This window comes from Gouania willdenowi, chromosome 3, assembly GCF_900634775.1.
Source record: "Gouania willdenowi chromosome 3, fGouWil2.1, whole genome shotgun sequence".
In the NCBI taxonomy this organism is placed as follows: Eukaryota; Metazoa; Chordata; class Actinopteri; order Blenniiformes; family Gobiesocidae; genus Gouania; species Gouania willdenowi.
In genome coordinates, this window is record NC_041046.1 from 42,959,911 (window position 1) to 42,982,337 (window position 22,427).

Consider the following 22,427-nt stretch of genomic DNA (forward strand, 5'->3'; position numbering starts at 1 on the left):
TGTGTCGTATATTGTTTCTATAAATGTGTGACTCAACTTTTGTTTCTCGGAAAGAAAAAATGTTTTCTGTGGAATCAGAGTTTATATTAAATTAAAGTGTCAGCCCTAATACATGGATTTATAGATGATAAATAGTTATTTATTGTTATTCAGACGTTACATTGAAGATATATTGGATTGGAGAGATCTTTGCAAATGGATGAAACATTAATAAATTGGAAAAACATTTAACAATAAAAATAGTTACGTATGATTGAACGGTCTTTGTGTTTTCCTCAGGCTGATGCATTATGGGTAAGAACTAGAACTAGAACGTGTTTAGGGATGATTTTCATTGCTTCCTGTCAGTGTTGGTCACTTACACACACACACACACACACACACACACACACACACACACACACACACACACACACACACACACACACACACACACACACACACACACACCATGAAAAGGAGTGAGAACCATCACTAATAAACAGGTGAGCCAATCAGTGATGATGATGATGATGAAGTCACGGGTAGCTGCTTGTGTTATGTTGACCTTCCTTTGTGGCTCTAGTTGTTCTCCTTTGTGTCGTTGCCCTGTCGGTGCGTCCCACCCGTGTCCCTGTGTTATTTAAAGAACAGCCTCTTCCTCCTCCTCCTCCTCCTCCTTTGCCACTGGGTTACATCGTCTGCCTCGCCGCTGCATGTGTGTGTGTGTGTGTGTGTGTGAGAGAGAGAAAGAGAGAGAGAGCACGTATTAAAAACCAGGAGCAGCGCGTGGGAGCGCTACAGAACGAGGCGGAGAGAGTCGCAGAGGCAGCAAAGCAGCATCAGAACAGAGAACAGAACAGGAAACAAGGAAAAGGGACCAGGGAACAGGAAGTAGGGGCTAGAGACTAGAGACCAGGGAACAGGGACGAGAGACAGAGACAGAGACGTACAGACATGAATTTCTTCCAGGGGATCTTCTTCCTGCTCCTGTGTCCAGTCGTGAGCCTCAACACAAGGTAGGACACCAGAGAGGTTCATGTGTCTGTCAATAAAGACTTCCTGTGGAGAGACGAGACATCTGTTGAACTGGTGGGAGATCGTCCTCTGGCTGGTGGGGGACCGTCCCCATGTTAAGAGGAGACCATCCTCAGTGTGGTGGGAGACGGTCCCCAGTGTAGTGGGGAGACCGTCCCCTGGCTAGTGGGAGTCCGTCCCCATGCTAAGGGGTTACCATCCTCAGTGTGGTGGGGAGACCGTCCCCATGCTAAGGGGAGACCATCCTCAGTGTGGTGGGGAGACCGTCCCCATGCTAAGGGGGTGGACACTCTAGTGCCTGGACATTTTATCTGAATCGTCCCTCGACTCGTTTCTGCTGCTTTGGAAGTTGAAGTGTGAGAAAGAGACAAGGAGGCTTGTGTTGCAGTGTGTGCATGTGTGTGTGTGTGTGTGTGTGTGTGTGTGTGTCTGCGTGTGTGTATCTACGTGTGTGTGAGCAGAGGAATGAATGTGTGAGCAATGTGAGTTGTGATGATTAATTAAAGCATTGATACGATCATCCATCTTGTGGCTGACACGCTGCCCCCTAATGAGGACTGAGTGCGGGATCCACACCGTGCACTCCACCGTGCACTCCACCGTGCACTCTACTCTGCACTCTACTGTGCACTTCTTTCCCTCTCTGCTCCCGTCAGGCTTTGGCTCCTCTGTCCTGTTTTCCTGGTGTTTTCCTGGTGCAGCGTGTTCCATGGAGCGTGGCTGCTGTGCAGAAGCTTTACATTGTGGCGTTTCCTCAGGAACGTTACTGCTAACCATTTCTCACGCTCGCGCTCATGTCTCACACCTCAGACCAACACTTTGATATCCACACAAGCTGACATATTCCAGCTTTCCTGTTCAGGGTTCTGTGCTTGTAGTGATACGATAAGGTTTGAAATCTGCTTTTGTGCTCAATCAGCTCAAAGCAAAGATGTACGATCTGTTTGATCTAAACCTGTTTGGTGCAAAGGTTTCCTACTGTTGGTTTCTGTTAAACAGACGAATGCTCTGCATGACTGCTAACTCCACAGTAAAGAAGGATGTCTGTCCCAAAAGTCACTGGAAGTGGCTCAATGTAGCAGAATGTGGGAGAGACCAAATAAATGACTAATACCGGTACAAGGACGTACGGTAGATGTACTGGACGTGGGAAACAGTCTTTAGATTCATCTCTAGACGCTTTAGGCAGATAGTCATGGTGTAAAGTGGTGAGATGTTGCTAATACGACGAGTTCATCCCTAGTTTTCTTGTTTTTAAAACACGTCTCAAAGCTCAACTCGTTCTGTTTTTAATCATAAAAGCTCAAACCAAAGACGTACGATCTCTGAAAAGTCTTAAATTGTGTTTATTCTTGGATTCCTGCGGTAGTTCCAGTATCTGTCAGTCACTAAAACGTGACAGACACACAGCAGAAAGTCATTAAACTGGTAAGACCTCTTTATTTGATTTCTTTAGATCCTGGACAAGCCCCCGAATGCAGTTTTTCATCATAAAAGCTCAAATCTGTTCATTATCTAAACCTGTTTGGTGCAAAGGTTTGTTTTGAATGGTTAAATACTTGCTGGTGTGTGTGTGTGTATTTCTGCTGGTGTGAGAGTGTGTGTGTGTATATTTCTGCTGGTGTGTGTGTGAGTGTATTTCTACCGGGGTGTGTGTGTGTGTGTGTTTTAGTGCTGCAGCTCCATCCTAAACCCTCTCTCTGTTCTATCGTCTCACATCTTATCGTGAACAGATCTCAGAGAGAAACACGTTCTCTTCCCGCCGTGGGGAACACAAACGTACGGTGCTGTAATTTTTCCACGTTCCTGGTGGTGAGCTGTGAGCGGATGCTGGCTCCAGGCTCTGAGCTCCATAAAAGCAGCCCTGATGGAGAAAGTACGAGACAATAACTAAAGAATAGAAGCAGCAGCAGCAGCACGGTGAAGTGGAACCAGACAAACACAGAATCCGGTGTGTGATGAAGGAGCCGATAATGAGCTGATAATGAGCTGTGAACCAACGCTGACTTAAATAAGAATGAATAATATGCCAGTTTCTACTATTATTTACAGCTCATACATTGACTTTGTCCAATAATCAGACAATGCACAGATGGTTTAGCTTCGTACATTAACAAACACTACAAACCTGAGCATTAATCTGAGCCGTGGGCGACACAATCTTTTTTTTTTACCTCTAATATGTTTCCACTTTCTCCTCCTTTCTTCTCTGTGTTTTTTTGTTCTGTGTGTTATTGTGTGCAGTGTTACTCTGAAGCTGGATCAATATATCCTGGATCAATATATCCTGGATCAATATATCCTGATTTATCTCCATTAGCTTCACCTAACCAAACATTCTCTGTACTATGAAGCAGGATATAAACATGCACTATTTTTAGTTTGTTTAAAAACTTTTCTGATTCTGATTCTAAAGTCATAAAAAAAGTCAGCTATACATCCTACTGTATCTGGTGGACATGCCAGATACTCAATTGTTCATTGACCCATAATCTAAGAAAAAATCTGATCTGTTTTAATTTATAGTATGAAGCAGACATAGGCAACTGGTGGCCCGGGGGCCACATGCGGCCCCCAAAGTAAATGTGCAAAATCACATAAAAGTACACAAAACAAAAGCAAGAATACATTAGAAAATAAAATTACAACATTTTAGGAAACTACAGTATAAGACAAGAGAAAAACACAGAAAATACTGCAAAAACACACAAAAGTACAACCAAAATGAAAAAAAAGACAATAGTAATGCACAAAAGTACTCAGGAAATATATAAAATTACAGAAAATGTCAACAAAACGACCCAAAAAGACAAGAAAAACACAAAAAAATGACTCAGCAAACCTACAGTACTGACAAACAAGCAAAATGACAGAAATACATAAAAATTACTCCAAAAAATGCAAAATGACACCATTAATACACAATATGACTCCAAAAAACACATATTTTAGAGGAAAAAATACACAAAAGAACAAATTATTTTAAATGCTGACATGAATGTTGATCATGTGACCTTCTGATCAAACAAACACTTTTTTTGGCCCCGCTGTGATAAAAGTTTGCCTGCCTCAGGTATAAAGGTTAGTTTTTTAAGATATAAAACAGATTTTCTTATGTGATTTTTAATTTTTTTTTATTTTTGACCCAAACTTTGGGTTATTTCACGTCTCATGGAGATTAAAAATCCCTTGCATGAGGCCACTGTAGCTTGGCTCTGTGTCTGATAGTCATTTATTGTTTATTAGTTTTTCACAGTGTGAATATTGAATAATTTTGGAATAATTCGTTAAAATTTCTGTATTTTATTTTAGGCCAAAGTGTGTGCGATGTCATTTAAATTAGTTTAAACTAGTACAGTGCTCGTTGGAAGTATGTATTCATATTGTGGGAGGAGCTTAAGTAGAGTAGTCAATTATTGCTAAATGAGTATGTGTTTGAAGGTTGTATGTACAAAGAGGTGTACATACACTGTACTATGTATAAAGGGTTTATTTGTGGGTGCAAAATAAAATAGTGTGTGTGATTTATCTGATTTAATTCTATAATAAAAGACACACATTTGTACAAATAAAACTATTTATTTGGCATTTAACATTTTTTAGTGCAGGGATGATTATCATCCAAGGTTAGTAATTAATAAACAAACGGATGTAATTTAGCGAGCATACTGAGAATAGTGTGTGTGTGTGTGTGTGCGCGTGTGTGTAGAAGGGCTTTTCAAATTCACATAGAAAATACAGAATACATTTACAGTGACATTCATTCTGACATTATACAAAGGAAATGCATTACAATCCGTGTATCATTCGTTCATTAGTTTTTCATTATGCAACATAAACATGAAAAACAAAAAAAACACTCATTATTTGATATTTGTTTCCAAAACCAAAATGAAAAAATGGAAAATGCCAAAGTACGTGACCCGGAAGAGATATCTTTTGGAAGCAGCGATCATGTCACGCCGAACTGCCGTTAGCGTCGGATGAGAGTACACTTCTGGGTCACGTACTTTGGCCAATCGGTGATGGAGAAAATGAATAAAGGTGTTCGTTTTCTGTTTTCTGTACAGAAGCAAAAGAGCGTGAATTTGAAAAACAAGGCGTTTTCTGTTTTTTCATTTTGGTTTTGGAAACAAATATCAAATAATGAGTGTTTTTTTTTTGTTTTTCATGTTTTTGTTACATAATGAAAAAAACGAATGAACGAATGATACACGGATTCATTACACAAAAGAAATGCATTTGAGTCCATTTTAAAATGATTGCACTCTTTTTAAAACACGCTTTAGTTCATTTTTAAAAGCCTCCAGATCTACGATAAGTCCTGTTTCAGCTCAGGAGACGAGGAGTTCCAGAGTTTAGCGCCCTGTACAGTAAAGGCTGACTGTACACAGGTCTGTTTTCTAAGGGGCACTTTCACATTTCCATTAGCAGCTCTTCCACATGCACCCACGTGTGTGTACTCGCTAACTGTCCAGCTCTCCTCCGTGGACTCCACCCACGTGCATCAGCCGCGCGCGCACGCACTCACTCAGTGACTCACATCAGGCTGAAACATGTGTGTCTCACGCCCCAATCCGTGAGACTTGAGAGTTTTGCTAGTATATCACCCCCCCCCTTCCCCTCCTCTCCGGTGTCACATACTGAGTTTACCTCAGATTATAACCCGAACATAATCCAATAAACAAATAAAACACGTGTCCGTTCACTTTGAAAACAAAAATAAACAAAAAATTATTTTTTTTATTTTAGCAAAAATTCATTTTTCCAATAGTGCGCATGTGCACACATGCACTTATACGTGCATATACAATCTCAGTATGACTCAGACCATAACACCAGTCAAACCCTCCGTCCGGTGTAACCAGCGTTGATTCCACTGTGATTTCAAAATAAAAATAAAATGAATGTTTTGAAACGTATTCACCAAATGAGTCTAAAATAATGGATACACACACTCGGCGTATGTGCAAGCAGTCAGAAAAGTTTCAGGTCAAACAGACACCACGTCAGGGAGAAATTTGCTCCACAAACACACACGCAGAACTTCCTACATTTATTATTAAGATGACATAAAATGACCCTCGTGTGAATGTAGTTTTGTAAAAGCAAAGCCACAGATGTGTTTCAAAGCATCTTTAGGTTCTTCCTGTTCTTCTTAAAGCTACAGGTGAGTTCTGTGAAGCTGGAGTTTAATGTGGAGTTCAGGAACAAAGTACGTAATAAAAAGCCTCTTAAATCTGTGGGTTCTGTTAATTACTTTTCGTGACATGGTCGCTGAAGCGCTCTGATAGCATCTCTGCTGACCTGCCCAATGTACGGCCTCCCACTCCCAATTAGCACATGGAGATCACCTCAAAGGGCCTGTGGCTCTGTGCTGAGCCTTTCTGAGGAAAGCAGCTCTCCATGAATGGATGAGGTCATCAACGAAGCTAAGTGGGTTTTAATAGAGGATGATTTCAGTGAGTCTCAGCACAAAGACAGGACATGGACAGAATCACAGGGGGCGGGGCCACAGAAACATGTGATCAACCTTCATGTCAGCGTTAGAAAAACGACCAATCAGAGCATCAAGGGGGCGCTGTGGAGGAATGGTCTGGCGTGCAAATCTGTTGAAATTAAAGGTGTAAGAAAAAATCAATTCTGCGATACATCGCAATATTTTACCACATGATGTTGATTTTTAAGCATGTTTAACAAATTTTTTTTTTTTTAAATTTCGCTAACATTAGCATAGCTCATAAAGTCCCTGTCACTAGTTGTCAGTGAACGCACCATCAGACCTTGTTAAACTAACTCACTCCTCAATGTATTTTAGCTTTATTTTCATAAAACATACTGGACACTTTTATAGATGTATGTGGTTAGTTTTTATTAAAGAATTTAAGAACTTAACAGAATCAGAATCTGCAGTAGAAACAAAAGTTACACTTTTTTTTAAATGTAATTTGACAGTTTGATAAACTTATCACTTATTTTTGATATTTGTGCTTGAATTACAGTTAGTTATCATTTAGTTGTTCTCACAAGTTTATGAAAAAAGAAATAATTTGTATTTCATAACATTTTGTACTTTGTAAAGGTGAAATTTGTAATTATTGATATGCCTGATGTGTATTGTATTGTTTAGTATCAGGATATATATTATCATGACATGATGAATCATATCGTATCGTCAGGCGATGTTCAGCTCTAGTGGAAATAACAAAGGAAATGTGAGCTCTGGATGTTCTGACCTCCGACTGGGAAAAAGTGACACAAAAATACCCCCGGCCTATGAGCCAGACAGCAAAATAATACTGTAGGTGACATGTAGGAGGTAGCAGCACCTTTGGATGAGAGATCAGCTGTGCTCAGCAGAGCTCAGAGGGAGAGGAGGAAAGGAGTTTATGAGACAGAAAATGGCGCTACGTACGAGAGTTGACGTTCCCAGCAGCGCACACACGACCAGAGCATGTGTGGAACTCATGGATAGTGTGGCGATGGTGAGATAAAACCATAACAAGAACGGGGGACGCAGTGACACTGTATGTCTGGGAGGAAGAGGAAGTTGCGTGTGTACAGACTGACGGGAGAGAAAGTTGGAGGAATGCCAAAATACAGTAAGAAATCCATTCAACTCTGACATAGATAGATAAATAATAATTTTGCCATCAAAAGCCCTGTCTCAGTGTTTTTTATATATATATATATATATATATATATATATAAGGAAACAATGTTCAGATGTTAGAGTTGTCACTGACAGTGTTTTTTTTACAAAAGGCTTTTTTCTCAGCTTTTTGCTCTGAAACTGAAGATTTGTGTAAAACTTGCTCTATTCAACAGCTGATTACAAAAGAACAAAACAAGCCAGAAACAAATGTTTAGAGGCTTCAATCTTTAGGGTTAGGGTTAATTTTAATGTAAATTTTATGTTAATTTTCATGAGATTTAAGAATAGTCATTCATTCATTCTTCAAACGGGGCATTACAGGAAGTTTGGGAACCACTGAGCTAAGAAATGAGAAAAAATACAGGGGTCATGTCAGTTTTTGGGTGGGAAAACTCACTCTGTTTATGACGCATATGAGAAACTTAAGGCTTTCAGGGTGTCACGACACACACGCGCACACACACACACACACACACACACACACACACACACACACACTGGGACATCCTTGATGACATGTTAAACTCAGTTTATTTCTCGCATCAGTAAATAACACTGAAAACAATCTGATTCTATTATAATGTCAGCGACTCAATGATGGGAAAAATTAGTCGACAACGTCAGCACTGATTTAAACCTTTTTCACCAACATGAAAGTGCACGAAGTGACAGGAAGTGACACATTTTCAAAGTACTTTGTCGTTTGATTTTAATGAAGTCTCTTTGTGTGTGTGTGTGCGTGTGCGTGTGTGTGTGTGTGTGTGTGTGTGTGTGTGTGTGTGTGTGTGTGTGTGTGTGTGTGTGTGTGTGTGTGTGTGTGTGTGTGTGTGTGTGTGTGTGTGTGTGTGTGTGTGTGTGTGTGTGTGTGTGTGTGTGTGTGACGGTTCCCACAGTGTTAAATGTGTGTAATCTACACAGAGCTGTTATGTACCTGGGGGTTCTCAACCTTGGAGTCAGGACCCCATTTGGGGTTGTGAGACACTGGGAGGGGGGGTCACCAGATGCCTTCAAGTAACTAAGACTATTACAATTCCAGCCCATTTTTGCTTATTTTTAGCCTTTTTATACAACTACACCAAACTTTCAAAATTTTAACCTGTTTTCATCACTTTTTCTCTCTATATTTTTGCTCCTTTTATTGCATTTTACTACATTATTCCCATTTCTGACACTTCATCACATTTCAATGCCTTTTCTGCACATTTTTCACTTTTAACCCATTTTATTTCTGATTAGAACAATAATTTACATCTTTAAGATGACTATATACTATGTCCCACAGAACAGTAAACTTTTTTCCACTTTACAGACATGTTCATCACTTATAAACCCTTTCCACCACTTTTCCACCTCATGTCACATATGTTGACCCATTATTGTCACTTTTAACCCATTTTTACCACATTTTATATTAAACCACATTCACAAATTTCAATGTTTTTTAAATTCCATTAGCCACAATTTACAACTTTTTACCAATTTTGGCGTTATTTCAAAATCCCATTTTACCACCTTTTCCCCCATTTTTGATCACTTTTAACTCATTTTATTTCTGATTAAAAGAAGGATTTCCATGTTTAAGATGACTAAATACAATGGCCCAAACAATAATAAACTTCCTGGATAACAGTGGATATTATTCAGATGAATAAATAAATGTGGTTATCACATCATATCATAGAACAATGGACCATCTATTGAAAATGTTGAGAACCACTGTTTTATACAGTTGTAATGTAATATACATACAGTGGTAATGTACACACAGTTGTTAGCAGCTCCCTACAGTCAGTGGGTCAAACAGTAAAACGAGGCCGTTTATGACACTGAGGAATTATTAATGAACATTAGTGTGGATTAAATCACTGCTGTGTGCTTTTCTTACCCACGCTTATAAACACCTACTTAACGCTGACACGCCGGATGTTTTATTTAATATTACTTTGTTGGATTAATAACCGTGCCGACTCCTTTCAGAGCTAAAATCATACTTTTTATTTAAGAGGATCATTACAGTCAGAACACTGCACGCTTTGAGTGGAATGATCAGCTTTAAAGCTACGTATCACTAGAGAAACATCACTGCTGTTAGCATTAGTCATAAGTAGAGTTTTATATGAACAGGGCTGTGCAGGCCTATAGATCTATGATAGAGATAACAGCTGACGTCTGTCTATTTTCATAAATCTACAGATGTACCTTTATAGGCCTGTATTTACATTGGGACAGGTCCTGAAAGGAACTGAAACATATCCCGGACATCTCTGATGATTATATTTTTGTCGTCCTTTTGTACTGGAATGATTTTGTGCATCATTTTGTACATTTCTGAAGTCATTTTGTCTATTTTATTCTCCTTTTGTGTATTTTTTGTCCTTTGTGTATTTTTTTTCCTTCTGTGTTTTTTTGTAAAGTCATATGTTATGGCTTTCTTGTGACATATCAATTATCATTGACATTTATAGGTATATTTTTACGTTGGAACAGGTCCTGAAAGGGGCTGAAACAAATCCCGGACAAGCCCCCGATACATTGTGTCCTTCACATGTAGAAAACAAAGAGAGACCTGAACATATAAGAGAGAACAGCACACAGACATTACATTTAAACATACATTTGGCTTCATGCACGTTTTGTTCACTGTTTTTTTCAGTCTGTGTTGAACTCTTTGAAACTGAAATGAACCAGAAATGAACTCGTATCGTATCGTGGGGTACGCTGGGATTCCCCCCTAATCGTTAATGTGTATATTTTTCTGTCATTTTGTTTATGTTTTTTTGGTACTTTTGCATATTTCTGGAGTTATTTTGTGTATTTCTTCTCTTTTTGTGTTTTATTTAAGTAATTTTGTGTCTTTCTTGCGATAAATTGATTATCATAAAATTGCTGTATCGTGACAATATTGGCATCGTGAACCACGTATCATATATTGTATTGTATTATGAAGTACCATGCCATTTTCACCTAATATTTATACATACATGTACATAACATGTGTATGGACATGTGCTTGTCTATATTTTTTATATTACTATAATTGTACTATTTTAGTTCTGAGTGTTTTTGTTATAAAAACACATTTATTTCTACAATCTGCTCCTTTAAACAATCCCAGATGTTTTATTTGTGAAGCTTTTATTTGTGTTCATTCCTCATCCGTCATGTGTTAGCTGAGCTGAATCCTGCCACACATCATCGTTTACATCCAATCAATAAGATTCCTTTTCACCAGCGACAATGAATAAATTCAATCTGGACGTAGGAAACTCCACATGACGTCTCACTGAGCAGCAGACACAGCTGGAGCTCTGCTCTGTGATCGAATAGAAGCTCAGACCAAACGAATCAAATACAGAATGTAGTTAGAGAGCAAAGAGGATGAACACTTCTATTCTTTTTATATCAAGAGAAAGGCTCCAATTCTCCTTCTGCACGGTTTTATACATCATAAGACTGTAAATATTATCACCGTAATACATTAATAGACACTAATTTGTTAAAATCGACATTTAATCACACAAAAAGACAACAGAAATGCACAAAATGAAGACTAAAGTACACAAAAAGGAACAGAAACTCACAAATCAATGAAAAAAAACAACAGAAATTATAACAAAAAATACAAAGGGGGTAAGCTACAATCTAGATGACCTCTTATTGCACTAACCTCCAGGATTTAATCAGTGTGTGCTGGACTACAAAGCTCGCTGGAGCTTAATCACTATGGCAACTAATGCTGAACGGCTAATCTGGTCACTGACCAGGTTTTTCTCTGGATAGAATCTTAGCGAGTCCTAAAGCCCCGCCTCCTGACCAATCAGATCTCTTAGAAAACGACCTGCCCATTGTTAGATGATCCTGGTTGGTGCAGATCTGACAGCTGAGTTTATAAAGAAGATTATTAATTATAAATTAATCCTTTCATTTACTGATGACATCATTTAGGAAAGATATAGATTTATATCTGATGGACTGATCTACAGTCAGCTGATGATGTCTGTGTGTTGATGCACGGACAGCTGAAGTCATTAATTATTTATTCATTCATTCATTCATATGCTGGGGCTGACATTATCAGCAGGAACATACACAATGTGTTCTCATCCCAGTGTGTGTGATAGAGTTCTACTTGAATAGAAACACGTGTGTGCTGTAATAAAGTTTAACTGCAGAGCGCTGTCTGTTTATCATCTAATGGATTAATATCATAAATAATCTCACACTTTTACACATTAACAGTATCAGCAGCTTCCTGTCTGAGTTCTCTCATTCCTGTCTTTTCTGTAACAACAGTGTTCTTTTATGGATTATAATTATTCATCATTTTAAACTTCAGTAACCTGGTCAGTACCAAGTTATGAAGTGGATTTTATACTGAGTATAGAAGCTCCGCCTCCTGCTGTGCGCTGCACTAACACTGTTGCTCTTCACTGTCATCATGGATTTATAATAATTATATTTGTTTAAGATCATAAACTGTTCCTCCATTCATTGTAAAGACGCTCAGTCTGACAGTTCTCTCCATTGATTGGTCAGACGCTACAACACGCACTTAGCGAGGCTGTAATCACTTAGCTTAAATTAGCATGTTGTGATCAACGTTAATAAGACAGCTCCTGTTTGACGGGGAATGTTTGGTTAGTTGAAGCCAGCTAACGGAGATTAATCTAATCTAGATTTGTAACATAGGCCCTAAAGAAACAGAAACTCACACATTGAAAACACACAAAATGACCAAAACAAACAACACATAAAACGACTCCAAAAACAAAATAAATCATAACCAGAAATACATCTCTGGTGATGACCTTCCTTCCACAGATGTCTGATGTGCATGCTAAAATAAATAGCAACTTTTTACAAAAATTTGCAACAAACTTTTGACCAGATTTACAGCAATATTAGTGAAATATGTGATTTTTTTTCCACGTAAAAATATGTCAATGTTAAATCTAAATCTAAATGCGTCAATGAGCTTTTATTTTGGTATTTCTGGTTCATTTGCTTATCAGCTAAATATTAATTTAGATTTCACATTTAACATTTAGATTTTACATTTAACATTTATGTTTAAAAGTAGCATTTTGATCTAACATTTAGATTTAGATTTAATGTTTAACATTAAACAATTTAATATTTAGATTTTCTGTGTGAATAAAAGAGACTAGGACGGAAGTGGGAGGGGCATAAATCATCCACCTTTACATTGTTTTTCACTCGTCTGATGCTGATTAAAACGACCTCACACTTTACATCAGCAGCAGCTGCTTCATTACCACCCAGAGGAGACACCCAGTCCATCAAAACAAACGCGCCTCCTTCAGAGGTGAGCACTCACACCTCCTCTTCCTCCTCCTCCTCTTTTTCCTCCTCTTTTTCCTCCTCCTCTTCCTCTTCCTCAGAGTGTTTTAGTGGAGCTGATGACAGACGAGTCCTAATTAGGATGTAAAAGAAGAGTTTTTAATGATGATCACACCATGACAACCACAACACAGGCTCAAATAATTAGTGGACTACACAAACTAAAGAATAAAGAAAATAAATATACAATTGAGAAATAATAAAACAATAACAAAAAATGAATGACAATAATAAAAAATAAAAAGGAATAAACAATGATAAAGAAAATAAGAAAAAGAAACAAAAGCTAACACACACACACACACACACACGTTTCATAGTAAAAACCAAACAAATGGTTAACCATCAATAATTCAAATCTGAGCATGTATAGGTTATTCTGTGATCACCATAATAATAGAAAAATACACAAAATGACTCAAAAAACACAAAAGGACATCATAAATAAACAAAATTATTCCGGAAATACACAAAAGCTTGAAAAAATTAACAATTAGTGGGAATCATAGGGTACCTCACCATACGATACATGGTTTGGGATACCAATATTAAGATGTGGCGATTCTACGTTAAATCGGTAAATTGCACAAAAACTAAATACTAAATACTAAAAACAGCAATAACAGTGTCAGGTGGAGAATGTCTCGGTTTATTTCCTGTGATTTAGTGTCAGTTTGACACAGATTGAATAAAAACACTGAACAAAAAGTCAAAGTTTATTTCCTTTTAAATGTCACACAAACCAGCAAGTTCTTCTTTTTACGTCCAGCCCCCATTAATGATGCTCTTATTTTTATGTTAATGAAGTCTTAGTTTAAATGTTCTCTCTGTAGTGTTACACTTTTCCTCTGCTTGACTCTCATCTTTATGTTAATTTGTAAATGCTGAATATGGAGGCTCTAATGTATCGGGGGCTTGTCCAGGATTTAGAGACTTTGTATAATTAGCATGAAAAGTATTGTTAGAAAAATAATCAGAGTAACTAACTTTTTTGTTACTCCAAAAATCACACAAAAGGACAACAAAAATGCATAAAATAATAGTGAAATATACAAAATGATTCCAAAAACACACGAAAGGATGACAAAAATATACATTAAGGATTGGGGGAATTGTAGGGTACCTCACTATGCAATACATGGCCTGTGATACCTTTATTAGCACGTTGTTGCGATTCTACGATAAATCAGAAAATTGCACAAGAATCAGACGATACTAAAAATAGTTGCAACACTGTTAGATTCAGAATGTCTTGGTGTATTTCCTGCGATTTTGTGTCAGTTTAACACATTTTGACATCATAAACATCACCTTTTTGTTAATTTGTAAACACTGAATGTGCAGGCTGTAATTTACTGGGGGCTTGTCGGGGATTTTGAGACTTTACAGTGTGTAATCAGCATGAAAAAAAGGACAACAAAAATACATGAAATAATAGAAAAATACAAAAATGGGACAACAAAAATACACAAAATAATAGGAAAATAAATAAAACAAAAATATATTTTCAAACTCATGTTATCTGATTTAAAAAAAAAAAAATACACCAATATTCTACACTTTAAAGGCCAGGGAAATGTTCATCTTTATTATTTTTCATCTATAAATGCTAAATGTGGAGGCTGTCATATCGGGGGCTTGTCCGGGATCTCAAGACTTGATGTAATCAGCATAAAAAGCATCAGTCGAACAAAGAACAGTTACTAATAATCAACTCCTAATAATGATAAATGTGAATGACTTGTTTTATAAAAGCTGGGCGGGCTGTTAGTGGTCTGCAGACCGTAGTTTGAGAGCTGTGGCTTTAACGGCTCAGCACAGACTTAAGATTCTCCTCCAGTAACTGAGCTTCTCCACATCATTATGAGCTGAGGGTGAATTCACAGAGGAGTTCACAGCACTAACCACTGCAGCTAATGATGTGAAGCTGTTAGAACAAAGACACACTCAGTGTTTTACTCACCTCACCTCACTGTTAACATTCACGCCATCATTTACACCATCATTTACACCATCATTTACGCCATCATTTACACCATCATTTACACCATCATTTACACCATCATTTACTCCATCATTCATGCCATCATTTACACCATCATTTACACCATCATTTAGGCCATCATTTACGCCAACATTCGCGCCATCATTCGCGCCATCATTTACCCCAACATTTACACCAACATTTACACCATCATTTACACCATCATTTACACCATCATTTACCCCAACATTTACACCAACATTTACACCATAATTTACACCAACATTTACACCATCATTTACGCCATCATATACACCATCATTTACGCCATCATTTACACCATCATTTACGCCATCATTTACACCATCATTTACGCCATCATTTACGCCATCATTTACGCCATCATTTACACCATCATTTGCGCCAACATTTACGCCATCATTTACACCATTTACGCCATCATTTACGCCAACATTTACACCATCATTTGCGCGAACATTTACGCCATCATTTACACCATTTACACCATCATTTCCAGCAACATTTCCACCATCATTCGCGCCATCATTCGCACCATCATTTACACCATCATTTACACCATCATTTACCCCAACATTTACCCCAACATTTACACCAACATTTACACCAACATTTGCACCATCATTCACACCATCATTTACGCCATCATTTACGCCATCATTTACGCCATCATTTACGCCAACATTTACCTCATCATTTACACCATAATTTACACCATAATTTACACCATCATTCACACCATAATTTACGCCATCATTTACACCATCATTTACGCCAACATTTACGCCATCATTTACACCATCATTTACTCCATCATTCGTGCCATCATTTACACCATCATTTACTCCATCATTCGTGCCATCATTTACACCATCATTTACACCATCATTTACACCATTTTGACTTTTGTTTATAAATTCAGTTTGTATTGGTTTTTAGAGCAGCTTTGCTGTGTTTATCTTTTTGAAAATGTTTAGTTTTATTGTAATTTCCATTAGCTTTAGTGTTAGTTTGTGCCCAAATACTCAATTTTTGGTAAATTGAGGTATTTGGCAGGTGCAATACTTCAAAATCATCAGAACAAGTAATTTATAATAAAAGCTCAACAGAATATATAGATGTAAACCAGCAGAGCCGATAAACGTAGATTAACCTAACACGCTTGTGAATAAATTACATTTACAAAGACCAAAACCAAGAACGTTATTCATATAATTTAAGTTAGTTTTGTAAACACACCGTACAGTTTCAGCTTTTTTTTAAAACACTTGTTTTTTTTAATCTTAGTTAACAAAAGTGTTTTTAATCCTATTTTTCTTTTTTTGTTGTTTTCATTGAACGATAATAACCTCGTCTCTTATGTGAACAGTCATTTTTTTTTTTTTTTTTTTTTTTTTTTTTTTTTTTTGCTGTTTAAGTCGAAAAGGTCCTGATGACTCCTGGATAAATAATTTGGGCCTAAATGAGGAAATAAAACAAAAACACACAGAAAACACAATGAGATAACGTGAGATTTAACGTCCAGCCGTTAGCTGCAAATGCTAAAGCTAACATTAGCCCACCTGTGTTACAGTGTAAAATATGGTGGAAATATGTGATAACGTAACAGAATATGCCGGTTAGGATATATTCAGTGTCAGATTGTAATTTTTGATAGTTTAAAAACTAATATTGATAACATATTTGTCTGTTTTATCACAGAACATTTTGAAGCCTTTTTTTCGACAATAGAGAGCCTAATTTTTAACAGAGAACCATGGTTCTCTATTGTTCTCTGAGCTCAGACAGTGGTGCAGCAGTAGTTCTAATATCCTCTCTCTGAGTGTCTCTCCCATTCAGCTTCTGTGAAAAAAGAAACGTGTCTAATTATTGGGCTGTGAGCTGTCATCCACACATTCACTGATTTCACTCCTTTTGTCCGTTTAATAGACCATAAAAGGTTCCCAATGAAAAGAGCCAAAGTGCTGTAGACTGAACTCAGACTGATGGAGGCATCGGGTCATGATCTACACTGAGACGTTTAAAAGCTTTACAAAGACTCAGAACATAACCAGAGCTCAATTATTACGTTTATTGCTCTCTATATTTAAGAGTAGATCTGTTCCTCTTCCTTATAACAGATGCATAAAGGATAGATCTGTTATTAAATATAAAAACATGACCCACATCTTCTATGAAGCCACATTAACATGTAGCTGTTTAACTGGAAACATTAAAAAATGTCTCCTCTGTCAATTTCTGACAATCTGTGCAGCATCCGTTTTATATTCCTTCTATGTGTATCTACAGATGAATGAGAAGGAAACATGAAGATACATCTTTGTGTTACACATATTACAGACAGTAAACATACAGAGACCAGTCCACATGTTTGCTTAGCTTAGCACGTAGCTACCAGTCCCACAGGTTTGGTTAGCTTAGCATGTAGCGACTAGTCCCACACGTTTGATTAGCTTAGCATGTAGCGATAGTCCCACACGTTTGGTTTGCTTGGTACGTTGTGACCAGTCCCACATGTTTGGTTAGCTTAGCACATAGCGACCAGCCCCATATGTTTGGTCAGCTTAGCACGTAGCAACCAGTCCCATATCTTCAATTAGATTAGCACATAGTGACCAGTCACACATGTTTGGTTAGCTTAGCACGTAACGACCAGTCCTACATGTTTGGTTAGCTTAGCACGTAGCGACCAGTCCCACATGTTCGGTTAGCTTAGCACCTAGCGACCAGCCCCACATGTTTGGTTAGCTTAGCATGTAGCCATGCAGGCTGAACAGGGTCAAAGGGTGAGGGGGCGGTGCCTTCCACTGGTTAAACGGTACAATCTACTCCTGTTTCTGTAAAATGAGGCATTAAACTTTGTAAAGCAGTGATTTAAAGGTGAAGCGTGTGTTTTATGGTGTTATATTGTTTTTTATTGTGTCATAAACAAGCTTTAAATGAAGTGAAGAGGCTATTTTTTGGCCTGGATCTTGAGGCAGAAACACAAACACACCTGAGAAATGTTGCCATTGAGCAGCTGAGCTGGGCTTTCTGGGTCAGTAAAAGTGTTGCAGTCACACAGTGATTACTTGTGATTTAGCTTCACAGCAGCTACAGCATAGTAAAAAGCTCTCTTTCACTACAATAAATGTACTCTACAGTCTACACTCAACAGTTACAATCATCCACCAGCCATGCTCTTCCTCTTTACATTCAAACATGTGCTGATCTTTATTAAACCTGACAAACACTCACAGACTGCCAAAATTATTCGTCACATAATTGATAATGTTGACTAAAGTTATTTGCTTCGATGTTTTGTTTAATAACTTGGAAAAAACTGAATCCATATATTCCATCAAAAGTGATCTAAAAATCTTCCTTTGAAAAATCAAATGAATCCCAACATTTAGTCCAAAATACAGTAAACCTGTTGTAAAAAATAAAATAAAACGTAATGTTTTATTTACAAGAAGAAAGCAGCTCCGCCCTGATTTCTTAATACTTATTTTTTTTTTAAATCTCTGAGGCTGAACTGTGTCATTAAAAATCACTGTTTTTAGATTAATGTTGTAATTTCATGATAAAATCTTTCTGCTTCATTTTTGCTGCAGTACCATACATGACCTGCTGGGTGCAGTGTCACGTTAACATTTACATTGTGAAGAAGAAGAATTGCGCAACAGAAGAAGAACCAAGTCACATGACTCCGAGCGCCAAAAAATAACTTGTATTTTCAAAAGAACAACAAATTAATTCATATGTATTTTCTACAGTCACTCTGTTTTATGGCACTAAAAATGTTTGTATATTATGTACATTATATTAAGAATTGTATTTTTTCAAATTAATTTAACCACTGGAGGGGGGGGCAATGCTCCCCCTGCCACCCCGCAAACTCAGCGTATGATGTCAATACTTTACTTTTACTTTTTACTTTGTAAACAAATATCTGTACTTTCTACTCATTACAAATTTAAAAATGAGCTCATTATTTTTAAGAGCTTTGAAGATGTACCAGTTTTCTAAAAGTTCTTAAAAAAATGAAATATCTGGAATTTGCTGTTTTAAAAACCTTATCTTATTATTGAAGACATTTGTTTTACTTTTTTACTTAAGTACATTTAGTAGCATATACTTTTGTACTTTTAATCAAGTAAGGGAACAACTTCAATACTTTTACTTTTACCAGAATCAATTTTTATTCAAGTATCTATACTTTTACTTGAGTACTGAAGACGGGTATGAGTGCTTTTTATTTTATGGTCTGGTGATGCAGCACTTTATGAATAAATCTTGATTAATTTAATCTGTCAAACTTGCTCATCAATATCTGTCAATCCAGCCAAATCCATTGCTTTGGTCTTCACTCTTTCCAATCATGGCGACTACGACAATGGAGGATGTGAATGAACTTTCCAGACCTCGCTGATAATGTAGAAGCAGGAATATAGAACAAAACCAACGTACAGATTGTATAGCGCCACCCAGTGTATCAGAATAATAATTTACTTGCTCAATACATTGTCGGGGATCGATTTAGCTTGACTTGATGAGCAGGTAACCAATCAAGTGTCAGGAAACCACCCCCACAGACTTTGACGGACCATGAAATAAATAAATAGTGAAATACTTATACTTCATATTTTTCAGAATGAAAATGAAATGTAAAATTTAATTAATTATTGACACTTTTAATTAATTAATGAACAATGTATTTATTTATTTTATTTTGGCACTCTTCGTCCTCCATATTGTTTTTCATAATAAGTCAATAAACTTTTAAAGAAAATACTTTTTTTTCGTTGATATACATTTAGGGATCTTTCTTTCTTTCTTTCTTTCTTTCTTTCTTTCTTTCTTTCTTTCTTTCTTTCTTTCTTTCTTTCTCCAAAGTTCAAAATATCCAAACCTTTTTGCAAAAACTGCATTTTTTACATTTTTATTTTCACTCTCACGCTTATAATTGCAGTCAATGCAAAAATGAAATTTTTAAACATCAATTTTTCTTAATGCGACTTCTTTATTTTTATTTTGGACCCCAACTTTGTGTTATTTCACCACTCGCTAATATTAAAAATCCTTTACATGAGGCCATCGTAGCTTAGCTCTGTGTCTTATAATCATTTATTGTTTACTAGTTTTGAAGTGTCTATAAAATGATGATAATATTCCCACATCATCTTCCTTCCTGGGAAATGTTTTTCACTTTCAGACGTACGACCTGAGGCCTTAAAGCAGTCGAGGCTGTAAACATAAACATGTGCAGTTTGTTTCAGAGGAGGAAGGTTAAAAAAGGTCACGTATACGAGCAGGAATACCTCACAGCTGTTATGAGATGGCACTGTGTGAGATTTAAAGGTGAACGTGTGCAGATAGCAGCAGCTACATGGTGCTTTCATATCCTGCCTTTTATTAACCTCTGCAGAGTTGTTCTGATGCTCCAAAGGTACGTGGAGCATTTTTCAAAGTGAGCTAATGTCTGCAGTTATTTTGGCTGAAGTGAACCTGAATGTTATCAGCCTCCAGCACAGCTCCTCCAGGAGGGTTGCTGGTTCTTATCTCCAGAGCAGGTACAGATCATGTCGTCTCATGATACTCACGCACTATACGTGTGTCACCCTGAGCTCAGAGAACATGTTCAGGTGTTTTTCTCACACTGAGGAACGGGAACCATTCACGTCTGATAGAAAAGGAGTCGGAGAACGTCAGAGAACGTGAGCCATGTGCAGATGTCTCAGTTCATCCTCTAGACCAGTGGTTCTAGTCCCTCTCTCTTATTTCTCAATCTAAGATTTTGATTTAGGGTGCTATGATGTGATTAATCAACGATTATTACGACATTAACCATTATCAAAATTCTTTATGCATTTTTTTTTTCATTTTTTCACGATGTGGCTTATTCATACTTTTAAACAAGGTATATGTGTCTGTATCCATTCATTAAAGTAACCAAACTTTATTTATATTAAATCACCAAATCCAACAGTAATCATATTAAAAAACAAATATATATATATATATATAACTAAAATAGTAGCTTGTTCAGCTAATTCAATTAAACACAAAAGCTTATTCAGTAAAAATAAAGACTTCCAAACAAAACTTAATAATGAGCAGCATAAATCCCACAAGACAGTAAACATGTTGCTGTGCAGAATCAAAGCAGCTTTAAAAACATCTAAAACCTACAATATCAGCTCTCATAACACTTGGGGAATTTGGGTTTTTAAATAAAAGGTGTTTGGATAAAAGAACACAATGAATTATTAATGCCAGGGTCTGTAAGTACTGAGACAAATGTGCAGCTACTCATCATCATTACTGTCTCCACTTTTAAATGATTGTGTAAGAAAATGAGCTGATCAACACGTTTCCATTCATAGTTACACAGCGGTCAGTGTTTGTAGACCGTTTGTGGTGGTGGGTGAGTGGCCAACATCGCCACCGACCCCTTGCACCAACTTTCGTGATCCGGTCCTCGTGTTGGGGCGCACTGAGAATAGTCCGTGCTGGGAGTGAGGGGGAAACGTCTCCGCTGGAGGGCGGAGAGGGCTCAGCGAGGTAACCTTGTCCACGGCCCCGGTAAGCAGCGACTTGGGAGCGGGGCGGAGCCTTCACCGCCCCCGGGCCCTTCCAGGCCACGGTATGTTTGAGCCTTCACGCACAGCGGAGTCCGGACTGTTCGCACTCCTCGGAGCTTAAATACATGGATGGTTATATAACTAAAGGGCTGCAGGGGTCCTAAGGTAAAGACGGGAGCGTCCTAGCCAATCACCTGTATTAATAAATTGATGGTGCGGCTGATGAATGTGTTTCTGGGTTATTCAGGTTTAATAAAAGAGTTAAAACAACTCGTGCACACCTGGAAGTCACTTTAGTGTCCAAGTGTGCAACAATTACAATTTTACCGATTAAAAAAGGAAAAAACAACAGAAAATCTCCCCTACGTTGCTGAAAACTGACCGTAGGGGGCGCCATTGCTCCAGAGGGGCACTGGCAAGAACCCTGAAACAGGGTTAGATGGAGGCAGATAATTAATTAATTAATTTCAAAAAGAAAGAGAGGAGGCATAAATAAATCCCTTTCAGAACACTTGAAAACAAACCTCTCTTTCTTAAAGATACTTAAACACGAGTACACGAGAATAACAAATAATAATAATCACTATTATTATTGTTATAATCATATATATTCTAATCCTTATTTATTTTTATATTCATTAAATAACCCCCAGTGAAGGTGGATCATATCAGTAAGAAACAAGAAACAATCCTGTGGGATTATCTCAGCGTTTGCTCTCAGACAAACATTATGAGTCTGATCACAACCAACCGTAGTAAATAATGCAGATTTATCCTCGTCTTATGTTCACGTCCACCAGTCAGC

At 37.4% G+C, this 22,427-nt stretch overlaps 1 protein-coding gene across 1 annotated transcript in view; it reads left to right on the forward strand.

The window, feature by feature from the left end:
- The first annotated feature begins 672 nt into the window (after positions 1 to 672).
- The window catches only part of luzp2 (leucine zipper protein 2), a 117,354-nt gene continuing 95,599 nt past the window's right edge, over positions 673 to 22,427 (forward strand). Inside the window, exon 1 of the mRNA XM_028443322.1 lies at positions 673 to 998. Coding sequence (XP_028299123.1) covers positions 937 to 998 — 62 coding nt within the window. The 5' untranslated portion in view covers positions 673 to 936. The remainder of the gene's footprint in view (positions 999 to 22,427) is intronic.